General features: G+C 35.7%; 2 protein-coding genes across 2 annotated transcripts; both read right to left on the reverse strand.

The window, feature by feature from the left end:
* Positions 1 to 5,023: 5,023 nt before the first annotated feature.
* Positions 5,024 to 13,288, reverse strand: LOC140245830 (scavenger receptor cysteine-rich type 1 protein M130-like). The gene is made up of 4 exons (XM_072325329.1): positions 13,120 to 13,288; positions 10,029 to 10,337; positions 6,230 to 6,358; positions 5,024 to 5,169 (listed from the first exon to the last, which is right to left on the reverse strand). Exons 1-4 carry the CDS (start codon positions 13,286 to 13,288, stop codon positions 5,024 to 5,026), a joined length of 753 nt encoding a protein of 250 aa, XP_072181430.1.
* Positions 13,289 to 20,135: 6,847 nt separating this feature from the next.
* LOC140245831 (uncharacterized) lies at positions 20,136 to 24,224 on the reverse strand. The gene is made up of 5 exons (XM_072325330.1): positions 24,162 to 24,224; positions 23,117 to 23,477; positions 22,473 to 22,760; positions 21,839 to 22,138; positions 20,136 to 20,281 (listed from the first exon to the last, which is right to left on the reverse strand). Exons 1-5 carry the CDS (start codon positions 24,222 to 24,224, stop codon positions 20,136 to 20,138), a joined length of 1,158 nt encoding a protein of 385 aa, XP_072181431.1.
* Positions 24,225 to 25,175: the final 951 nt, after the last annotated feature.

A 25,175-nucleotide genomic window follows, 5' to 3' on the forward strand; every position in this document is an offset into this window, starting at 1 on the left:
TGCATTGAATGAAATGAATATAGTTTGTTTTCTGTAGTTAGGAAAAAAGTGATGCCATATTGTTTGTTTGTTTGTTTGTTTTTTGTAATCGGCGTTTCCAGTGTTTTGTTTGGCAGGGCTCGACACTAAATTTCAAATTTGTGGTGGCCCGAGAGAAAAATTTGGTGCCCCCCCAAAAACAATTAAAAACATTAAAAGTCCTGTTTTTTTTTTAATGAGTCAAATATCTAAGTTTTATCCAGTCATAGTAAGAATTGGAAGTTGGACATACATCTACTCACTCTCAGGCACTCATTCAGTCTTTTTCATCCATCCTTTAAACAAATATAACTGCTAATTTCCGGCGCAAAAAGTTACGAATTAATTGACGTACTTTTCAAAAAAATTTGGTGGCCCGAGGCGGGCCACCAAATTTGCCCTTTTTTGAAATTTGGTGGCCCGACTTTCAATTGTGGTGGCCCCGGGCCACCGGGCCACCGTTAGTGTCGAGCCCTGTGTTTGGTAATAACTGCAAAACGTTTCTTAACAAGCTGTTGAAAGGAATAGGGTTGAAAAACATGTAACATCGATCGATGAAATGTGATGGGCGGACAGAAACATAAAAATTTATTTGTATCATATATATATATATATATATATATATATGCATGTTCTCTCGGCATGTCTTCTGTTAGTCAAATTAATATCACAGAAACATGCAAGTTATGCTGAGTCGAGAGGAAGGTGCATTCCAATGTCTTTTTTCAAACATTTCAGTACTTTAGCAATGATTGACAGATGACGTCATCTCAAGAATATTGGTTTGGAAGGATTTTTTTTGTGGGCGTTCCCAAGTAATCTGAAGAAAAATTGAAGAAAAAAAAAATCGTTAAAGATATGGATGTTCCTAGATATTCGTTTCACCGCAAAAGTGATGTTGAGGATATCATAAATCAACACAAATCAACATGCATTTGGATTTCAGGGCCCTTAAATCGATGATATCTTTAGATAAAATAGAGCCTATGTTTATCTATAAAGATTTTTTTTTTTTTTTTTTTTTAACACGAGCCGTTTTATTTAATTCAGAATGACAAGTGAAAGAAAAATAGCAGAGAAAAATAAACGAATACGATTCAAGTTTGGTTAATAGGGTAATGTCAAAGTGACATTAATGCCTTCATTGTGAAAATGGAAGAGTTATGTCATGATGGGAAACCAAACATTGCATCATGTAGCTTCATGTAGCTTCATGTAGATCATGTAGCTTCTTAAATCCTACACTATTTCTCCCTGTCTATTGACATGATGCTTTATTCTTGTACCATCTCATGTCGCACTGATCTTTGTTTTCACTGCTCATCATATTACCGGTTTTTGTTGAGTTTTGTCATTCTCAGATTCCTTGACGTGAATAATCTCACTGAACTTCCTCCATTAAATGTACACGATATCAGATGATAGCCATCAGGCGCAAAAGATGTGTGTACGGATAGAGGGATCAAATTACTTTCACAAGCAGACCCTTATGCCACTAATCATATTAAATGCATTCCTGAGTGTGAGTTTATGTATCTGTGCATATTAGTATGATATTTTTCAGATATAAAGTACGGACTTGATTATTATGCTGATTGTGTAGAAAAATAAAAGGAGAAAAATAAGATTATCTTAGTTGTATCTATCTCTCTCATTCGTTTATTTTCCCATGGCTGACCAGGAAAAATATTCTTAAACATGTGACGAAAATGCACTTGAAGCAGCTGGTAAAGCACTCGAAGAACTTCTATAATGTTTAACATGTTTTCAGTCATTTTTGATGTTTCTTACTTGTTTAAAGGCAGTAATTTGAAATTTTAACATGGCGCATGCATTACATGTATGTTCAAATAATTTTGACAATTGCATAAAAACATATGTTGCCTGTCTGCACATTAGATTTACAATCCACTGAAAGCAAGGCTGTTTTTTTTTTTTTTTTTTTTAACAGATGCCATGGATACTAGAATTGAGAAAAATAAAGAAAGAAAGAAAATAATAAAAAAAAATCTCAGGCAATTAAGCAGTCACTTCTTTGTATTGGTGATTGCTTGATCGTTCCTCATAAACACACCTTGAATATTTGACTTTTATTCAAAACACAGCCCGCGGCATTTGGGCGATGACATAAATCGAAATTTCCAGCATCTCTGTTTATTCCTAGTATACAAATGTTTTGCGATGGATTGAAATTCATACATTGTTTGAGGGCTATAGATGTTTTAAATGAATTTTAGTCAATGAATACAGGAAATACGAAACAGGGTATTTCAGAGCGTAGCCTTTTTTGTGTTCTTTTTGTTTTAGAGTGAATGTAAAATACTTGAAGGGTTTGTTTGCAAAAACCGATAAGTCCATTTTTGAAGATTTTGAAGTACGATCTCTGTCATAAAGTACAAAATAATACCTTTTAAATGATATATTAGTTACTACATATAAAGCTATATTTTTTAAGATATGGTCAAAAGAAGCAAAAATTTTCTTATTATTCTCTTTATTTTTCTTGACCTTTAATCGCAAATATCTCCATTTGGCAAATATGGACTTATCGGTTTTTTGCAAACAAACTCTTCACTTAGAATAAATCAATGTATTCTGATAAAGCATCTATGATAAATAATTTTACTGATGTGTATGATTATTATATGAATATGAAATGAAGATGACTTTTATGTCAGTTGTTGTCACTGATTTTCTTATGCATAACTTTTGGGGTAAATTGGTTTATTACATACATTCATATTTATCACATGGATACTTTGATAAGTTTCTATATATTTTATTTTAAGGTTTTGATATTGCGCTTTGAAATTGATTGAATGCAAAATGGAAAATGTATAAAAAGGCCAAACACATACATCATCATCATCATCATCATGGTTGAAAGATAACAAATGAGCAAAAAGTCTGAAATCTTATCTAACTTTTCTTCGATATGCAGGTCGGATTTTACAATAATCGCTGAACACAGCTTTCCTCTTTACGCAAACACATGCACACACATTACATTACACATAATATAAGAGAGCGAGAGAGAAAGAGAGAAAAAAAGAGGAGATATCATACGGAACTAATATTCGGTTTTGAACAAGGCAAGAATGACCTCAAACACAACGCAGTTGACGAGAAATCACGGAAGAAGATTTAACATAAACACAGCTAACACTTAATTATTTGCATAAATGACAGCTGGAAATTGAGGAAATAGTGTTATAATTTGAGACTGGAGATACATAGGGTACATCTCTTTGGAAATTTCCCAAATTGTAATTTTCGGCATTTTTTTTTTCCTACACGATACCATACCATATGACTGCAACTTGCGAGTAGACAGAAATGTAAGTGTACAAAAAAGACAAAAAAATATTCGGATTTGCTTATCATTTGTAATGTGCAAGAAGTATGTCATGATACTGTAAACACACACAAACACACCTACACACACACGCACACACGTACAGCACATACACACAAATATACACACAAACAAACCAATACAATTGGCATTCCTGAATATATAAAAACACATTGATTAAATCAGAGGAGAGATAAAAGGTATCATTCTCAATCTTTTAGTAACTCCTCTTAACTGGGTGTCATACTTTGTAAATGCATACTCTACATCCGTGTAAAACAATTCGTTTCATTGGTTTAATAAGAAACAAGACTTGAGACATGCAGTGATTAACCACAATAAATTCTTACTATGTACTAACCTGACTATAATTTGTTCACAAATGAACATTGCATTGAAATTACAACTATACCAACAGGTATACCAATAGGCCGATACTATCGCCCCCCTCCCCACACACTTTGTTTCAGAAGATATTTGGTGTGACCCCCCCCCCCATCACTTTTTTTTTTAATGTAACGTCTGACTTTTTTTATTTGGTTTTCGCTGTTTCTCAGTCGATGTTGGTACACTTTTTTTTTTGTTGAGAGGGAATTGGGTGCAAAATTTCTCACACCTTCTGAAGGTGAATCGACGTTCTTGTTCCCATGAAGTCGGTTTCCTCCCCTTAAAAAAAAAAAGCAAACAAACAAACAAACAATCTACACCCTACAAGCAATGCATCTATGTAGATTCCTCATATTTCACATGTTAAATTAAAAGATGTACTTGACAATCCATCCATGCTTTTGCATTGCTATGTTTATGGTTTATGTATTTGTTGAAATGTGGAATATGAAACAATAAAAACAATAAAAAACAAACAAACAAAATCAGAAACAAAAACAAAACAAAAAAGTAGAGCCGCCCCTGTAAGCACATTCGACACGGGCCTAAAATATCCGTGTTACTAACAAATATTACCTTAAGAGGTCGAAAAAAATAACACTGATACAAGCAATATGAAAAAAAGGATAGTTTGGTACATTTCTGCTTTTTGTTCATTTATTTTCCCTTTGTTTTTCGTTCAGAAGCATTGGGAAAATGTGTAAAACAGGTTGGAAAACGTGAGTCATCCTACTGTTTCCTATTTGAAGCAAGTGTCAAATTGATAATAAATAACAATAATAGTAATAGAAATACTCTCATAGAACGATCATTCTACCTAAAACATACTCATGGTGCTGATATGTTAATGAAGCAACATACACAAGGATATATGCTAGTTATGATAAAAACTTTATCGATGTCATCGTGAAACTTTCAAAGTAAGTGGTAATGTTACATATTTACGAAAACAGGCTAATCGTATGAAATCTTCATTTGCAATAAAGCAATCGAAACTTCCTGTTTTACATAATATGTAAATCTGTGATGTTGAAATAAGTAGGATTAGAAAGACAAAAAAAAATAATGTAGTGTTCAATAAAAGAACATGAAGCTAACCTTAAAAATTATCTCATTATAAAAGAAAGCAAATATGATTAAGAACTGTTACAATTCCTGTGTCGATTTAAGAAGCATAGATTGAAGACCAAAGCTCAGCTTTTCTCAGTGGACGCAGCAGAGTAAAAAAAACAGAAGAAGAGTTGAATGTGATTTACAAGGCGTTTAATTTTCAGAAGACAGTGGTCGCTCTTTCCTCTTGATTATCACTATCGCACAGGTCAACAACGACAGGAAGAACACGATGACGAGCAGGACATACATGGTCGACGACCGCTGAAGAACCCCTCGATAAAGACCAGGAATCGGATCTGTGGGGCAGGAACAGATATTAAGGGAGTGCCAAAGTATTTCAACAAAACAGAAAAAAAAAATACAAAGACGTTACGGTGAAATTTCACTCTGAGTGCAGACTTTAACACCCGAGAATTCTTGTCCACTAACATACCAGGGGTAGTATCGTCTTCAGGAAATAAATTGAGGAAGTTTCGTTAAACATTTAATTTTCCACGATGATTAACATTCAATCTGCTTGTTATTTAGGGGGAAAAAGGTTTAATCGTCTTTAAAAGCGCGAGCACTCTTCAATTTGATAAATTATACTTTGATTTCTATGAGTTTAATTTTGAAAACAGAATCCAAACCGAGAGGCATGTTAATTAAGAAATTATGCTTCTGTGAATTATTAGAACAGTCTGATTGTTTTTCCTTTTATCATTGATGTCCACACTGCACCAGGCATTCTAGAGCGAGTATCGGACTGATTAGCGAAAATAATTTCTTGATGAATAGGATGTGGGCAGTTGATATGTCCATCTTGGATGGATATGAACCCTACCGAACTTGCATGGCCATAGCCATAGGCCGAGCCATCAACAACAGAGATGCTATTCCTGAAAATTGCAGGAAATGGCCGACATTGTTTGCTTGTTTGTTGTTGTTTTTAGATGGAAGAATGGGATGCTACGAGGTCGGCTTTCCCATGTAATTGCCAAGGGTGGAGATAATATATTCTCCGTTGTGTGGCCGTTGTGTTTGGTATTTTCGTACGTGATTGCTTGACTGTTTACTGAGCAATACGAAATAGCAAGGTTTTAATTTGCTCTGAATTTTAAAACTCTTTTTTTTGTTTTTTTTTGTTAATGCATTCATATGGAATTTAATGCACGGCGAGATGCACGTTTTACTATCTTAAAACTTGATAGCTTGTCTACTACAACAGTAAACAGTATCATAAAGTAGCGTAAACTCCGACCTTATCCTCTGAAATGCATATTGAAAAGAGCAGTTCCTTCCTGGGGAACCTATCATCACAACAATTCTGGCTCAATATTTTCCATTACTTTATTGTTTTAAGAGAAACAAACTTACATTGGACCTGTAACGTTCTTAACTGTTCGCTGCTAAGAAGGCTGCACTGAAGGACTCCTCCATGATCAACCACGGTTGGATGCAAAGTCAACTCGCTTCTAACGCTGTACGTAGATACATTGGCAGTTCCTTAAAAAACAATACAAATGATCCAGAATGATAATAAACTGGTCATTATCTTGATACTTCAAAGTTGCTGTAACTTAATGACCACCGTAGACCACCGCATCCTGTAGACACAGATCGCAATCTCATTGGCCAAGATATTCATTGGGAAAAAAAAAGTTTTTCAATTATAAAGGAATATAATTATTTATACTGGATATTGATATTGTCGTATTTCCGAAGCAGGTTTTCTTGTATAATCCAACTTAAAAGGACAGAATATAGACATTAAAGAAAATTCAAAGTGACAATAAGAACAGATAATACTAAAGTAAATGGACATTACTTTCCTAATGAAATAGTGCTTTTTGGTACAGTCTGAAGGATCATTCTCCTCCACATCCCCACCCATTAACTTTCCTTTTATTTCTACATCCTTGCGTCTTGTATCTTCATTAGCATATTAGCACCATGAATATGTTTTTACATGTAGGTAGAATGATCGCGTTATAGCAGTTTTATATTTCACTTATTTATATTATATATATTATATTATATATTCACTTTTATATTTTGCACTTGCTTCAGATAAGTCTGGTTCAATATCAGACATGTAAAACAACAACAACATAAAAAGAAAGACAACAAACAAACAAATAAAAACATCCAAAGCCTTAAACCCATCACATAATATTCACCTACAACACCCCCTCGCAATTACTCTTTCAAATTTCTACAAATACGAGAAGGGATATTCTTATCTCTTTACATCTTGATTCTTCCGCTGACACACATATTTTAAAAGAACCGAAATCCAAATAAATTATAAATGTGGACTGAGAAAAAAAACACACAGCAATGTTGGCAGAACGCATCAGTGAATGTTTGAAGAATATCGGTGGAAATTAGGTGGAAAATTATAATACAATGATTGTTTATTATGGCAAGCGTTACAATATTGAAAGGTCATCATATCCCTTTCCTGTTATCCTTGCCTCCTATGCATTATTTCTCCTATCATTCAATTGGTTTAAATGCCCTGTATATTTTGTAAGGCACTCAAATCAAGTTGTTCTATACGCAATTATTGTAATTTTTAAACGTTATCATTTGTTTAAAAAAATATGAATCATAATACACGTTAATTTCACATGGGATGGAATATACTATGTAATATTAATGAATAGGAGGTTGGACTTTAATTGCACAATGAGATGGATTATTACGTATTATTAAAGCATGTAAAACATGCAAAATCAAAATCATTTACTATGAAAACTGACATATAAATACTAGAAAATTAGATGCATCCCTCAAAGAATAACAGAAAAGGAGGAGAGAAACCCACTTTTCAAAGGCAAGGGCTCAAGTAGTCCTAATAGATATCTTGGAGAAACGAAACCGTTTTATCCGACCTACCAGGGGCGTCACAAGCCTTTTTTTCAAGGGGGTGCGTTTTGAAACTAAATGTAACCTGCGATATTTATTTATTCGATTTATCGGTTCCTGTATCATCATGTAAAGGCACATACACTGTACATATTATACATGTATACATACAATGTTGGTGGCAACATAGAAGCATGAGTTGTTTTCAAAGTATTTTTCTACATTACCTTTACAAATTACTTATATTCTGCAGTAAGTTGTGAAATTGTGCGATCTGGTGCACACTTGATAGATTATCATTTCAAACATCATACTAAGAGACATTATCCTCTGTATTTAATTTAGTATTGGATACGAATTGCCACAGGAAGTTTACACGTACTTACGTATGGAACTGGCAATTAACCATGGTTTAATTAAACTCCCACAACCACACACACACAACGACACACACACACACACACACCCACACACACTCACACACACATACTGGAGGGAGGTTTAGGGGAATTTGATTTTTGAACGAACATATACAACGAAGAAACAAAACAAAACACAACAATATGATTTTTGTTTAACCAGGTTCTGGGGAAAAGATAAAATCGATAAGTCCATTTTTTAAGATTTTGAAGTAGGTCTCTGTCATAAAGTACACAATAATACCTTTTAAATGATATATTGGTCACTACGTGTAAAGGTACATTTTTGAAGTTATGGTCAAAAGAAGCAACAATTTTCTTATTATTCTCTTTATCTTTCTTGACCTTTAATCGCAAATATCTCCATTTGGCAAATATGGACTTATCGGTTTTTGCGAACAAACTCTTCAAATACTCTAATGAATGTGCAGGGCACCTTATACTGCCCTTATAGATTGACTAACAAGCAAGTATTGATTATATATCATATCATACAAAGGCCCTATATACATTGATACCATAAAGGCTATTGCTGATATCAGCGTGCCCCTAAAATCCCCCATACATACGTCCACATGCACATTATTTAATATAGTATAAACTGATCATCCCAAAGTACCGTAATCACTGCCTCTCTTATTCTTCTCAACCAAATTCAGTGGACAAAACTATCAAATTCAGTGTTCTGTTTCCTCAGAAATACTTTATTGATTCATATTCATTCGTTTTGATTATCAATACATGTAGATTGTAATTGCCATTTATATATAATAATAACACATATGATATTGACATAATCAATTAGGACTTCACATTTTCATTAGAAAGATTATGTAATGTATTGCGATCGATCGGAAGCACAAGAAGACGTTTAGAAATGAGACATTTCAAGCAAGTCTCAAAGAACTTTGGTTAGTTCCATACACAGAGTATAAGTGGCTTCTAATTGGTATCGTGATTTTTGGTGAATAGGGATGGCTCTTTAAAAGTTCTTTCTAATAAAAGTAATTGTCATCAATGACGGACCTCTCATTAACTTGAACATATCTTTAGCACATGACTTTCTCTGCATAATCTATTCTAGAGGCGTCGATCCTTTTTCAGGATTCCGAAGTCAAGTTTGCTAAGTGTATCAGGAGGATGTGGGAGGAGGTATCCCCCTCCCACACGACGGGGATTTTGCATTTTCAGAATTGAAATTCAGCTTGCAATGAGTAAAATATTTGGACAGTTTTATATACATATAGAATAAAATAAAACTTTTCCTCATTTCGAAAGTCTGGCAGTATACGGCACTGGGGTCTGGTCGCCGCGGTCGCAGTCGGCGCCGCCGCCGGTGAGCAAAGGTTGAGGCTCGCACTTGGGCTCTCATTCTAAATTTGGATAGGTCAAGAAGTATAGTTTTTTACATGATAGACCCTGTATCCTTGCAGTACATGAACACGTACACGCAAATGCAAATTTCTACGCGTTCCGTACCATACGGGTGAACAATTATACGGTCGGTATTAAATAGCAAACACTGGCGAATAAATCAGTGCTGCTGCGGGATGCGAATTGGTTTTCCTCCACGAAATTTTTTGCCACTTTTGCAAAATATCAAGGAAAAAAAAAACAACTGAATAATTATTTAGAGTCCGGCGTTGAGGTTGCTCGCAGACAGAAGTGGTAATAAGTATGTATGTATATATATATATATATATATATATATATATATATATATATATATATAATCTTATTATATTATTTATAAAAAGATCTGAAAGACGCACCCACCCCTTCCCCCCCCCCCCAGTGTCGTCCCTGCCTACGGACAAGAGTAAAATGGAGTATTATTCTATCTGCCTACGAGTCTACCTTTATGTGGACTAATGGAGTAAACTTACTGTCTCCCTCACACCTCACTCCAGCGTCTTCGTGATGACCACAATCTTCACATCCCCAGTACGCACGCCGACATTGCAGCAGAGATTGTTCGGTTCCAGCACAGTTGACCGGGTCAAGCCAGATTGGTCCCGTTCCTTCTCCAAAGTGGGCTGACCTATAATGAGCTGAGGCCGATGAGTAGCCGAGATCTCTGCACACTACGTGTGCTTCGTTGATATCCCAGCCATCGTCACAAACTGTGCCCCACTGCCCGTTACATGATATCTCAACGCGGCCCTCCCTTTCGCTTGACCCACCTACCAGTCTTACTGTGTTTTATAAGAAAAAATGTTACATTATATAGGATCGACTTAGTACAGCCAAAACGAAAATCGACACATACGCAATTCAATGTGATATATTATTGTAATGTAATATCCCCTAGTTTGAAAATCAATTACAAATGTCTGCATTTGAAAACAGTTGATTCGTATCAAAGGCAAGTGTGTTATCAGGTACATGTATTACAGTGATTTTATGGTAATATCATTTTAATTTAATGATTGATTGTTGTTGAAATCTTTGGAAGAGTTGCTGGGCTAAGTTTCCGTTCATCGTTGCTATTATAATTTTTAATAATGATAATAATAATAATGATAATAATAATAATGAAATAATGGTAATAAAAATGATAATAATTATGATAATAATAATAATAATGATGATGATAATAATAATAATAACAATAATAATAATAATAATAATAATAATAATAGTAATTTTCAAATTTTTTCTTATTTTGAATAACAAGAAAATAGGACGAAAATCTTTAATGTTGACGCTGATGCAAGATCAAACATTTCTGTTTCATTTTGCCCTGCATGTTAAGTGTGTGTTTTGGAACGTTGTCAGGATATAAATCCGCGTGTACTCACCCGCATAGCCGGGACACGTTCTTGAGTTAGTGTCACAGTTGCAATAATTTTAGTGTGGCCGCTGTACTCTCGAACTTGGTCTGCTTTTGTCAGTTAGTGCTGCTGGTCATCAGTTCCAGAAGACATCATCTTTTCATAGATTTTTGAATGACGATTTCCTAAGGAATGTTGATAAAGGGGAATAGTTGAGATTTATCCCCAACAATAATTTACCAAGAAAGAAGCAACAATGGCTGGTAGCGACATGTTATTTACATAAACTCATGTAGAAAAGTCAACTGTTATTTCCGTCGGTCAGGAATTCAAACCTGTCCGTGAAAAAGAAGCTCTCTTCAGGAAACCTGTTCCAATACTCTTCTCCGAAATAATTCTCATCATTACAAATGAAGCACTCTTTCTTTTGCCCAGCCTGCCGTAGTTATGTGATACAAAAATTAAAACATCAAACACTATCTATGGATGGAATTGGCAGAATAATAAACCGGAAAAGACGATCAATTGGACAGTCCTTTTATAAACTTTCATCGCTAAAACAATCAATATTTGTCAGTTTTATATTCAGTGTCATATTTGCACATGGACGGCATCAGAGTGTATAATTGAGCAAAGACAATTATAATGCGGTCCTCCTAAACCCAGTCGTAGAGAGGACGTTATATCATGAGGCACTTCGCTCTTTTAGCAGGTTCTATCTCGGAGTTTATGGAGTGTAAAAAAAAGTTACTCTTAAACCCCCAACTACACGTCTGCTGCAACGCCGGTAAGATCAACAAGTATTCCAACTCTAGAACTCTGAAGAAGAAGAAAATTCTAACCTTAGGAGTACTAAAACACATATTTCTGTGATTACTCGTCATTGTAGGTGAAAGTTCACTTCCGCTTTCAAACTCCAATGCTTTTCACTTTGCCGTTTACATAGTGCGACTTGAATCTTTTTCTCTATGCTCATTTCGACAATGTAAAAATTCCCTACACCTATATGTTATACAAAAAACATATAATTTGTAAGATTTGGCTATATTATTTTGTAGTGTTTCAAATTCTTCAACGGTCACTTTTTGCAACCTCAAGATTGCGAGTCTCGGCTGGTACAAGAATGTTATATCTAATCTTTATAAGAAATGGGCAGAAACTGAATGCCTCACAACACCAATGACGGCTATTTGATTCAACATTTGTTTAGTCTTACAAGTTAAAGTACCGCATCCTAAACTTCTTTACATTCAAGGCATCTCATCATAGGCTTGTTTGTATTTATCTGTTTCTTTGAATATATTTGCCGTCAGTCTAATTAGAGTGTCCGCTGAGAGTTTGTAAAATTCTTCCCTTTCTCTCTTCTCGGCTGTCATATATGGAAGCTGAATCTTACACTCAATTTGAGCTAAAATGTGTCAAATCTTCGCCTCCAGCACCTGTGTATGGGTAGGAGAAGTATCTGTCCTTTTCTATAAATTATTGGTAAGTGAAATACACGCACTATTTGTGGAATATATGTGCGGATATCAATCAAGGGTGTCGCACTAGGTGAAAGGTTACTTCCGTCTGGGTTTTATAGCAGATTCAATTTCTGAGGGGTGTTCCCTATATCCGCTTTGAATTTTCATATTGTAACTTACATTAAAATTGAAAAAAAGTTTTTTTCTGCATCTGTCGAAATGTCTCTATAATACAGTTGAATAAAAAAAAAGGCAGAAAAAACCCAGATTATTTGACATTTGTTTCTCTATTTTGCAGAATGCCGTCATCCTTGCGCATTGAATGATGGACTTCATCATTATTCAGCAGTTGAGATAAAAATATATAAATAAATAGGGCCTACTATATAGATATATATATATATATATGCGTGTGCGTGCGTGTGTGTGTGTGTGTGTAACTTTGTCATGCTATAGCAAGGAACACATCAATCCACCTCTTACCTCACGTCTACTTAATTCTGATGTGACATTACGCTAAAATGTGATTACACGGAAGCAAGGAGCAGAAATTTTCATCAAAATTGAGACCTAAAAGTCTTGATTGTCAAGCTCGTTCGAAAAGTCTGCTTTCAGGAATTGCGCCATCAAGTTTGTCCAATGGGCATCTTACAGTTCTAAAAATGATAAATTTTAAAGACCCTTGCCTCAAAAGTCACCATTCTATCTAGCGCATTCGGGTTGTACTTCATTTTCCACACAGATTTCGCTGGTTGTAATGGAGCTGTTTGTGGTGAAGCCGTCTGTGATTTGGACGCCATTCAAAAGCCATGTCGGTACAGCCGAGTCTGCGACATCATTTCCTGTGCAAACCGCGGTGACTTCACGGCCAGCCCGGAGAGGCGAGGGTACCTCGAGTTTCAACGTCATTCCAGCTGCAAAGGAAATGTAGGAAGATTGACTGATAGATCCCAATAGAATCGAACTTGACAAAATCGAGAGAAATGTCTTCTACTCATGTATATTGCATCCGTTATTCACAGTCTCAAATATTGCACAAGGTAACAACATGATTAATATTAAGATTTCCCGTGTATCATGTGTAGATATATGGATACATGGAATAGATTGATGGAATCAACAATGCAATTGACGTAACAATGTGATATACATCAAAATGTTCAAACTAAATGAAACAGTAAGATAGTTATGTTAATAAGTTTGAGGACTTTAATGCAAACTCTTGAATTTTCGCTAAGCGTTATGATTATCAAGGTGCAGCAGATCTTCCCACCCTGTTAATTCAGACTTTGTAATTGTCCACAGAAACACGTATCAAAACGACGAAAAGTGCACAATGATGAAGGTGAAGAGATTATCTAAGTCTTAAATGATTTTTCGCTTACCAACGAGGTGAATGTTTATGAAAAGAAGCCCGACCTGCACCAATACTCGTCTGCCAATCATTGTGAATAAATTCCTGTATGGTATGAAAGTCTTGGTGGAAAAAACAACAACCGGGAAATGAATCAATTAATCAATAAATCAGTTAATCAATGACATCACGAATTAACAGGAGAGAGAGACAATAAAAGACCTACCAAATACAAAATCGTTATGTTCGGTTTACAAGGCTTTACGAGGAGTTCATAATATGCTAAATATTAATATCCATATTTCGAACTGAAACGAAAGTATAAATTGGTGCATTTATATATTCTCTCACGCCTACTCTCAAGTGTCTGTCTGATGAATGGGAAGAAGTTGAAAATTTATAAGGTTTCCCAATCTCCAGACATAAACTTCTCTCCTTCGATCGTTTACCACGAAACTCATATCAAATCAAATTCGGTAGTCCTTACATTCAAAATATCTGCCTTCTATTTAGTCAGGTTTGTGCATATATGAAAGAGGCATCTTAGATGATAAAATTCACAAGATTCATCCGCGTAACGTGATGAGTCACTCGATTTCCTGCTTCACAAGCTGACACGATTTTCTTTTCAAAGGGATCTTGTCCTTACATTTTACTTCCGATGGATCCTCATTTCCTGATCTCCTTATCTTACACTTTAGTGAAGGCTTTCAGAATTACATATCGACAACATACTTCATTTCATTATATAGTTTTGATTTATCGATGAATAAATTGCTTTAGGGAAAACTTAATTCGAAAAATGTAACATCGACCAATGTTCCAGTGATAACATATGTTAAAAATAGAAAAAATGAAAGTAAAGCATTTTTTTTTTCTTCATACAAATACCATTCCTTTGCATTTGACTCAAGCTTAAGAATCAAGTTTTGAAAACAACATGTTCAAACCTATAAGAAAGTTACGGTTATCAAGCACAGTAGAGAGTTACTATGAAATGTGTTGATTTAAAAAAAAGAAAAATATAAAAAAGAACATATCATAGATAGTCTGAATTGGATGTAATTCAATGGAATGTAATTGATTTTAGGGGCAAATTATTATTCGTACCCACAAAGGAATATCCCACCTTTTATTGTACAGTGTACTTGTTCTTTCTATCAAAACCCTTATTAATATTAGGCTTTTTATTCACTTCAGTATGGAAGGTGAAAGAAAAATAATGGGGAAAGAGTCATAAACGAGTGCGGTTAAAATTTGGTTAGTAAACTAATATCAAAGGGACATTGATGCCTCGATTGTGAATTGATGGACTAAATCTATGTCATGATGATAAGCAAAACATTGCCCGTCAGTCCTACACTACACTAGCTCTCCCTGTCTATTGATATGATGCTTTATCGTTGTACCATCGCACTGATCTTGTTTTCACTGCTCGTCATATTACCGGTTTTTGTTGACTTTTGTCATCCTCAGATTCCTTGACGTGAATAATCTCACTGTACTTCCTCCATTAAATGTACACGATACCAGATATGATAGCCATCAGGCGCTATAGATGTGTCCACGGATAAAGGGATCAACTTTCACATGCGACATTTGTGAAATGCATGCACTCATATTAAATGCGTTCACGAGTGTGAGTGCATGCATCCGTGCATATTCGTATTTTTCTGATATGAATTACAGACTTGATTCTTATGCTGATCGTGTAGAAAATAAAAGGAGAAAATAAACATCTTAGTCGTATCAATCTCTCTCATTCGTTTATATCCCCATGGCTAACCAGGAAAATTATTCTAAAATATGTGACGAAAAAGCACTGCAAGCAGCTGGTAAAGCACCCTAAGAACTCTTATATATTTAACATGTATTCAAACATTTTCAATATTCCTGGCTTGTTTAAAGGCAGTTATTTGAAATTAAACAGGGCACATGTAATACACACAAGAATAAATAAGTTTGGCAATTTCTCAGATGAAATGTGTGAAAAGTTCAACACATTGCACATTGGATTTACAAGCTACTGAAGGCAGGCTTTTTTTTTTTAACTAAGGAGTTGTTTCTTTCAAACTCCTTCATTGCTATTGATACATTCAATGTTTGGGAAATAGAAACTGAAATGATTCTTACAGGATAGTGCTGATGGTTGGTGTCCTTTTCTTGCCCCAAGTCTGGCGGATCTTTTGCATGCCACCTCCTGCGATCCAATACTTCTGTGCATCAGTATTACAGAATTTCTTTCATACTGAGAAGCTGCTTTCAATCTAAAACATTCTGTTATTTTCATGTTTAATCACTCCCAAAATGATCGATCTTCTTTGCACAGATAATGCAATTAGCCGTAAATTTGACATGCATGATTTCTAAAAGCGTTATATCTGTGATAAAATTACATTAGAAGAAAATTATTACCCATTTATGCGGAGAGGTAACCCGATTATCAGGTAATTTTAACGTGCATTGGAACTGATTTTGACGTTACTACCCAATTAAACGGAGTACCCGTTTAAGCGATACCCGATTACGCGGAGACTGCTGTATAGATATATACATATATGTAATATATTTGAGTTGTCTGCCACTTTTTCAAGAAGTTTTACTTTATTGGAATATTCCTTATGGTTCTTCATATCTTTATTTCTTCCTCTATATGTTATAACCCCCTTTCATTTCTCATTTTGGGCAACCTATTCAATTGGGAACACGTTTGTTCATCAATTCAAATTCATCTTTCTTAGTTTCAATGTTGACGCCATTTTCGTGCGATGTGTAATCGATATTAAAACACAGGCAAAGATTTTGCAAATTATGCGAAGTAATGAAAGCTAACGTTCAAATTGGTCTTTAATATTGAATGAGATTGCGACCTGTGAAAAACATTTAAAAAAAAGTGAGACATATTACAGCGCTGTGAGTAGTGGAGAAAAACAGAAAGACGGTAAATACGCCAATAAGGGCCACCTGGCCAAATACAAATTACTCGGTGAATGTACCCCGAAAATCCACTTGTAACTATTTTTTACGACAGCATGTCATAAACATGTCCTTATGCGATTTCACTTAAATAGACAGAATAAGAAAGAAGATTGTTCAATATAACGACAACCATTTTTGTTGGCTGGCAGGGCTCATCGTGTTGCAGATGGAATGGATACTAGAATTGAGAAAAAGAAAGAAAGAACGAAAATACAGAAAACATCCCAATGAAACAGTCTTCTTTGTTTTGGTAATTGCTTGATTGCCCGTCATTGACACACTGTGAATTTTGGACATTTATTCAAAGCACAACCCACGGCATTTGGGCAATGACTTTCAAATTCCCAATATCTATGTTTTGCTCCTAGTATACAGGTGTTATGCGATGGTCATATTAAAATTCATAAATTTAGGGCCAGATGTTTTTAATTAATCTTAGTCCATCACAATGAATGTAAGAAATACGAGACCCGGCATTAGATCGTAGCCGTTTTTTTTTTTTTTTTTTCACAGTGCATCTAAAATGCTTAGAATACATCAATGTATTCTGATATAGCATTGATGATACATACTATTTCACTGATGTGTGTTATATGAATATGAAATAAAGATGAAATCTATGTCAATTTTTGTCATTGATTTTCTCAGGCATAACTTTGGTGGTAAATTAGTTTATTATATACACTCATATTTATCATATGCATACTTTGATATCAGTTTCTATTACTTTTCTTGGTTTTGATAATTATTGCGCTTTGGAATTGATTGAATGCAAAAGTGAAAATGTTAACAGGCTAAACACACACAACACACATCATCATCATCATCATCATGAAAGATAACAAGTGAACGAAAGGTCTGAAATCTCATCCAACTGTTCCTTGATATGCAGAGTGGTTTTTACCCTAATCGCTAAACACAACTTTCTCCTTTACTCACACACGTCACGCACACGCATCACATTACACATTATAAAAGAGGAAAAAAAGGAGATATCATACAGGACTAACATTCGGTTTGGAACAAGGCAAGAATGACCTCAAACACAACGCAGTTGACGAGAAATCACGGAAAAAGATTTAACATAAACACAGTTAAGTTGAGGAAGGAGTGTCCTAATCTGAGACTGGATATACATAGAGTACATCTCTTTGGAAACTTCCCAAATTGTCATTTTCGTCATTTTTCTACACGGTTTCCAACGCAGCCACACCATGTGACTGCAACATGTGAATAGACAGAAATTTAAGTGTACAAAAAAGTATTGAAAATATAGATTTGCCTTATCATAATTACAATGTTTTGTCTGTTTTTTTTTTTTTTCCTGCGTCGGGTCTATGTCTAGGTCTAGGTCTATGTCATGATACTGTAAAAAAAAAAGAAAAAAAAAACACACACACACACGCGCGCGCACACACACACTTACACACACACAAACGAATAAGTACGAGATACTCTGGACTACATAAAAAAAAAAAACATTCATTAAACCAGACGATAGATAAAAGGCATCAGTCTCAATTTTTATCGCAACTACTCTTTACTGGGTAACATACTTTCTCCAATATGTATAGGCTACATCAATGTTACAGGATTTGGTTCATCGGTTACGAAATAAGACTGGGGTCATGCAGTGATTAACCAAAATAAAATCTTACTACTAAACTAACTATAACTTCTTCTCTCATCGACATTGCTGTGGAATTACAACTTATACCTATAGGTATTTAAAAGGGCTGGTGAAATGGGGGGGGGGGGGAGGGAAGCACCCTCCACACTTTTGTGTGTGTGTGTTTCAGAACGTAAACGGTGTGACTTTTTGCCCCCCCCATCATTTTCATGAAATACGAGGTTTCTTTTTTTTTTTCTCCTTGGCTCCATTTGCAGGACATAAATGTGACCGTGCATCACCAACATAAAGTCGCACCCCTTGATTTTACGTGAGGACTCAAAAAAGGTGAAACAGGTCGACCAAGTCATTTTGTAGTTTGCCATATTTTCTGAAAGAACGTTTCTTCTTCTACCTTATTCTCAAGTTTGGGATCATAAAATGAATGGGAAAGTGGGTTTTCAGCAGTTTTTCTACGACCCCTTTTTTGATTAGGTATGTCTTAGAGGCCCCTTTTTATTTCTTGAAAAAATCTTTTGCACATTCTCCACTTTCAACTCTGATAACTTTTGAAAGCATAATGCTACTGCTTTGAAAGTTGGCATTAATCATGGACAGAATGCAATAACAGAGCATGCTCAATCAGCTTAATTTGATAATCCTTCATTGTTGGTGCTACGGTGGTTTACATTTTGTGTTTTTTTTTGTCCCATTTATTGCACAGGTAACACCGCTTATTTAAGATTAAGTGCTTGAGTAGACCTTGTAATTCAGAGCCCCTTTTCTTGGTTCACACTTTTCCTAAGTGTGTGCCTTCTTTCCAATAGCTAGATAGGTTAGGAAAGTCCATTTAAATTGAGTTATACATTATTTTAAAGCTTAGAGTCTGCTCTTTCAGAATCTGCCCTTAGCTAAAAAATTAATGTCTGGCTACTTTTTGTTGGCTTTGTGGTGCAGGGTCACAAAGGGTGTGACTTTTTGCCCCCCACCCTTCCATAAAATAGATAAGGGTCTGATTTTTCTACTTTTTTGTTTTTGCAGCTTCTCAGTCGATGTAGAAAATTTTCAGAGGGAAGCAGCAAAATGTTGGAACGTGAGTCGAAGTGGACAGCAAAATGTCGCAGCCCATTCTGAAAACGATTCGACATCCATTTCCAATAAAATCTTCCACATCACCTTGAAAACGTAGCGCCGCCCCTGTAAGCATATTCGACAGGGCTCTCAAATACATGTGTCAGTGCTATTCAAGGATATTACTCTGAGAGGACGAAAACAATAATCAAAATTGGTTGAAGCGATATGAATACAGACGTTTTGTTACTTTTCTTGATTTTATTCATTTATCGTTCCTTTATTTCGTTCAGAAGCATTAGGAAAAAAATGGAAAACGAGTTGCAAAAATTGAGAAATCCTACTATTTCGTATTTCAAGCAAGTGCCAAACTGATAAGTTAAGATGAATATTTATCGATTTCAACCTGAAACTCTCCAAGTAAGTCACAATTTTGTATATCTATGAAAACACACTAATCGCATGAAATCTACATTTGCAATACAGTAATCGAAATTTCCTGTCTTAAATAATATGTAAATCTGTGTTTTTGTAATAATTAGGATTAGAATAAAAGGCCAATGTAGTGTTTAATCAAGAACATGAGGCAAAACTAAAAAGTGTTCCCTTTTAACAGAAAAAAATTAACAAGAACGGTTACCCCTGTTTCAATTTAAGAAGCGTAGATTGAAGTCCAAAGATCAGCTTTTCTCCGTAGACGCAGTAAAGTCAGGAAAAGAATAGTGCGATGTTTTAAAAGGCGTTTAATTTTCAAAGGACCGTGGTCTCTCTCTCCTCTTGATTATTACTGTCGCACATGTCAACGACGACAGGAAGAAAACGGCGAGGAGCAGGGCGTACGTGGTCGACGGCTGCTGAAGAACTCCTGGACGAAGACCAGCAATTGGACCTGTAAGACAGGAACAGATATTTAGGGAGTGAAAATTAATTTGACAAAACAGAAAAAAGAACTACAAAGACGTTACGGGGAAATTTCACTCAGCGTCCAGACTGTAAGACCCCAGATTTCTAGTCCACTTACATTCAACTGGTCGTATCACCTATTAAAAAGGATATAATAATGTATATGTTTGACACCGTCTTTGAGCATTTCTTAGGTGTAACATTTCAACTTACAAACAGACACACACAAAGATTCATGGTGTCGAGCGACTTTTACTATTAGTAAGGCAGGGCAAGACATGAAGGGAAAAAGCAATTAGTTAGACAGAACAAAAAGAGAAGGGAAATTCAGAAACATGTGTGAGGTAAAATATTTAGTCCAGACTTTATATTTTATCCTTTTTTTTTTTGGTCCAGTTATATAAAACATGTCGTTTTACATTCAAGAAATACACATATGTGTGCCACCCTCTTAAAATATATTTATACATATATATTTTGTGAAAGCAAATTGAGCATTCAACGTGCTTGGTGTGTAGGGATAAAGTCACATATAAAACTGCAAATAGACGGGTAGTAGATGAATCTTCTCCTTTCTTAATGAGTTAAGATTTTAATCAAGAAAATGAATAAAAGCAGCTAAACTGCGAGACAAGGCATATAGGCCTACATACATATACATAATAATCATTACTCTCCTATCAATACTTATTTGTTTGACATAAATAGTTTTGACAGACTGAAGAAGACCAGAGGATATTATATAAAAGTTAACTTAATTGCTTTGACAAGCACGCAATCAACATCGATTCCCCCTTTCTTTATCAGTTATTTTTATAAGAATAATTCCAAACCATTTACTTTTCATTATGTCATACTTACATCGTAAGATGGATTCGTAGATATGTTATTGATTCCTAGCATAGATGGACTGAAATTGATAATGATACATTTAGGTTAGTAATACAGCATAAATCCTTACAGTTCTATAGAGAATTGGAAATGAACTAAACATCCAAAGGCGTGATTAGTATAAAGAAAAACCAGCCTTGATTTGACTGGCCGCTGCAATTAGAGCTCATCAACTTGTCTTGCAAATTGTTAAGTCACTTCATTATAATACACGTAGAGTGACCAATGCACTCCATGATTTACTCAGAATAATGCAAATCATAAATCGTTTCGCCTATCCTCAGAGCACCTCGCTCTGATGGGTGCACATCACGAGACCGACACCCACGAGTCATATAAACAGCCCACGAGTCATACAGCTCACAAATCTTATAGGTCATATAAGTTATACAGCTCACGATTTATATAGCCCATTAGTTCGACACTAAGCTAACAAGGCCCACGAGACCGACACATTGAGCCCCGTATCTGTCGAACTTGTGGGCTGTATTTTTTTCACCTATAGTGTCTATCTCACGGGCTTTATTATCGCCTAGTGTCAAAATCATGCATTGGCTGCATGACTCGTGGACCTGTTTTCATATCGAACTAGGATATGCTGTATTACTCGTGGGTGTCGGTCTACTGGGATGACCCCGCTCTGACTTTATACCTTTCCCCGAGTCGAACGTCAAACAGTACTCGAGACTGGTATAGGTCCAACCAATCCCGTTCGTCCCCGAGCACGTAATATTGATGCACCTGGTGTGTTGGCGTGGTTTGAAGATAGCCGAGGCGCTACTGGACGACGAGATCGTGGCGTTGTCGACTCCGATGTTGTACGTATGGAGATGTGGGAACGGCTGGTCTTGAAGACTGACGTGACATGTGATGACGAGAATGACCTGGCTTCCTTCCCCATTGATCTCCTGGGTCTCGATGGAGAGGATGTTACTCACTGGGCGCGCATGATCTATGAGGGCAAAATAAAATTTTGGTGGGTCTGAGGAATGGAAAAAGATATGTTGTTGAAGATACATGTGAGTTTGTAATGAAAAGAATAAGAGTTCAGAATAAACGTTTCCGTATCATATGATATATTGCATTTTAATGTATACGTCAGGTGTTTCTTACTTCGGGTAAACTGCTCAAAGCAGCACAACGAAGAACTTGAATAGATTTCATTGCAAAGGGCATTCGCTTTAATCACAATGATTATTTTGTTGTTGTTGTTTTTTTTAGAGTGATATGAATATGGAGATGACGGGAAAAAAAGAAACACATTTTTGAATTTCCTAATTGCTCACCCGTCGGACAGTGCCTCCCCGACGTAGAGGTCATTCCGACGCCATTAGTTGCGGAACACGTGACATTAATACACCTGTTGGGGCGTGGTCTCAAGACGGCTGAGGTCCAGCTCGCGTTGGACAGGATGGTCCCATCAACCCCAATTGAATACGAATGGAGGTACGGGTACGGCTGGTCGCTCAGGTTCGCTCTGCACAGGATTAGCAGATTCATTTGACGGTCTTTGTCTAGGAACTCCGAAGTCTTGATCGACAAGATATCAGCTGCTGGAGGATCGCCACTGGTTTCTAGTGGAGGTCAAAGTCAAGGAGTGGCAATGATAGAAGGCATGATGTTTCATTGATCGTTGGAGGAATGGCACTCGTGTTAGAAATGAAATTGTCATATGATGCTGTTTTTTTGTGTGTAGGGCATAATTGTAATGGTGTTAACATTCGTAACAACAGTAAGACAGCGACACTGAGTAAAGTTCCAAAACTCCGTGTTATAATCGGAATAACCGTCATCAAATTAGAATTGTTTCGAATCCAAAGCATGTGCATGTGGTGACACTATTAATTACAAAATCCCGACTGTATTTTGAGTCTGACAGAAACTTGGTGTATATCATAAGAACATTGATAAATTGATAATGCTCTCTTACCGCAGCTTTTCGTACAGTAAGTCTGTGTGGTGGTCGTCCTACCGATGTCGTTATCACCGGTGCAGGAGATTTCTACGCATCCACTGGAGGGAGGGTCAAGGGTCACTGATGGGGAGCTTGAAGATGACTGAATGACGCCATCGATTGCAATCTCGTATGTCCTGATTGGTGGAAATGGTTGGTCACATGAGTTGACGTGACACGTGATCTGAAGGCTATTAGTTCCCTGTTCGTCCTCGACTTGGCTGATCTGGATCACAGTGATATTTTCCGCGGGGGCGTCTGTCACGTGACAAATATTAGGACCAGACAGGTAATTAAGCCATCGCTGATTAAATTCTATCGCAGAGTAAATTATCATCTTTTATCACGTATGCAAAAAATCAATCACGTCAATTTAATTCAGTTTAATTAAATTAGATTAAATTTATTTTGATTCAATTCAATTGTTTACTTCCATCGAAAAAAAGGCGATGCATACTGCAAAGTATACATGCAAAATGTAGAGAAGTACAAGCAGTATAATTTCAATGCTAAAAAATGCTCATTTATATAAAGGTATTAACATTTATGTGAGCGTACTTCACAAAGGGAAAGCAAGTTGCATATGGGTCCATGAACATAATGAGCAAGCAAAATTTTACAATGACACATTATCAGTTCATAGCAGTTCTTTAGAATATTTTTAAATCATCGTGCGTGAACGCTGATTACGAAGATGCCGTCTAATGGGTGTAAACGTCTTATGAAATTATTTAGTGTCATTCAATAAAATGAGAAATAGTATATGAAATGTCATGACTTCTGCAGATTTTGAATGGGTTCGAGCCTATGTCTCTTATCCTTCAGCAATTAGTTCCCAAATTTCGGTATGTTGTAACTGATTACATTCTGTTTCCAAATTATTCTTGGCTCTACTATCATGCAAAGTAGTCAGACATTATCGTGGAAAATTTGATTGAACTTATCCTTGCAAAATTTCACTATTTCATGTATTATCTCTTTGACAGTACATTTTCGTTGAGGAAAGAAGAAAAAAACTTACATTGGACTTGTAATGTTCTGGACTGTTCACTGCTAAGAAGTTGGCACTGAAGGACGCCCCCATGGTCAGCTACGGTCGGGATTAATGTGAGCTCGCTACGAACGATGTACGTATTTACGTTGGCGGTTCCTAAGCAGAGAATAAACCAAAATAATATTAGAGACATATTGCCTACGTTTCACTTCAAAACTGAGTTTATGTCCACATTAAGAATAAATTTCACCACTAAAGCTCGGTTGTCATATAAGTAGTCTTCATTGCAGACACTTAGATCACGATCGCCAGGATGCTTTATTGAAATTCGAAACTTTAAAGGCTTTCACCAGTCATGATATATTACATGCGTTATGCAGCAGTGCAAATTATATGATATTAACAACAATGCCACTTATCAAAATGTATAGTAAGAGCTGTATCATCAATAAAATTTGGAGTGATTAAAGACACGAGGCTTTAAGGTAACATTTTCACTCTCCTATTGCGAACGATTATTATTTGAAATTCATCCTTGCTGAAAAAAAAACAAAGAAAGAAAGAAACAAACAAACCCAGTGTCCCACAGTATGTTCACAACATGTTCAACTAATCGACAATGTGAAAATTTAACAGTGCGCAGATGATTTTACACTGTGGTGCAGGTTTTCATGGAGATCGAGTTCACATAGTAATATTCTGTTTTACACTGTGAAACCCAGTAGGGATATTATAGCTTACCAATGTACATACAGGAACTTGTATATTCAAAAACATTTTCCCTGCAAACGCATAGCATACGAGACGTTTCTTATATATATATATATATATATATATATATATATATATATGTTCCGTAGGTCTTCGTCTAAAATGGACGTTTTTAAAACGTGCATGCTTTTGATAAAGACAAAGTTTGGACCATTTACCGCAAAGCACGGTTTTTGTGTGTTTTTTTAAGGTTTTTAAAACGCTGATGGACGTTATAAAATGAAACGTCCTTTACAAAATACTTATCAATGTTATTGAACGTTACAAAAT

The sequence above is a fragment of the Diadema setosum genome, unplaced genomic scaffold (assembly GCF_964275005.1).
Source record: "Diadema setosum unplaced genomic scaffold, eeDiaSeto1 scaffold_39, whole genome shotgun sequence".
NCBI classification, from domain to species: domain Eukaryota; kingdom Metazoa; phylum Echinodermata; class Echinoidea; order Diadematoida; family Diadematidae; genus Diadema; species Diadema setosum.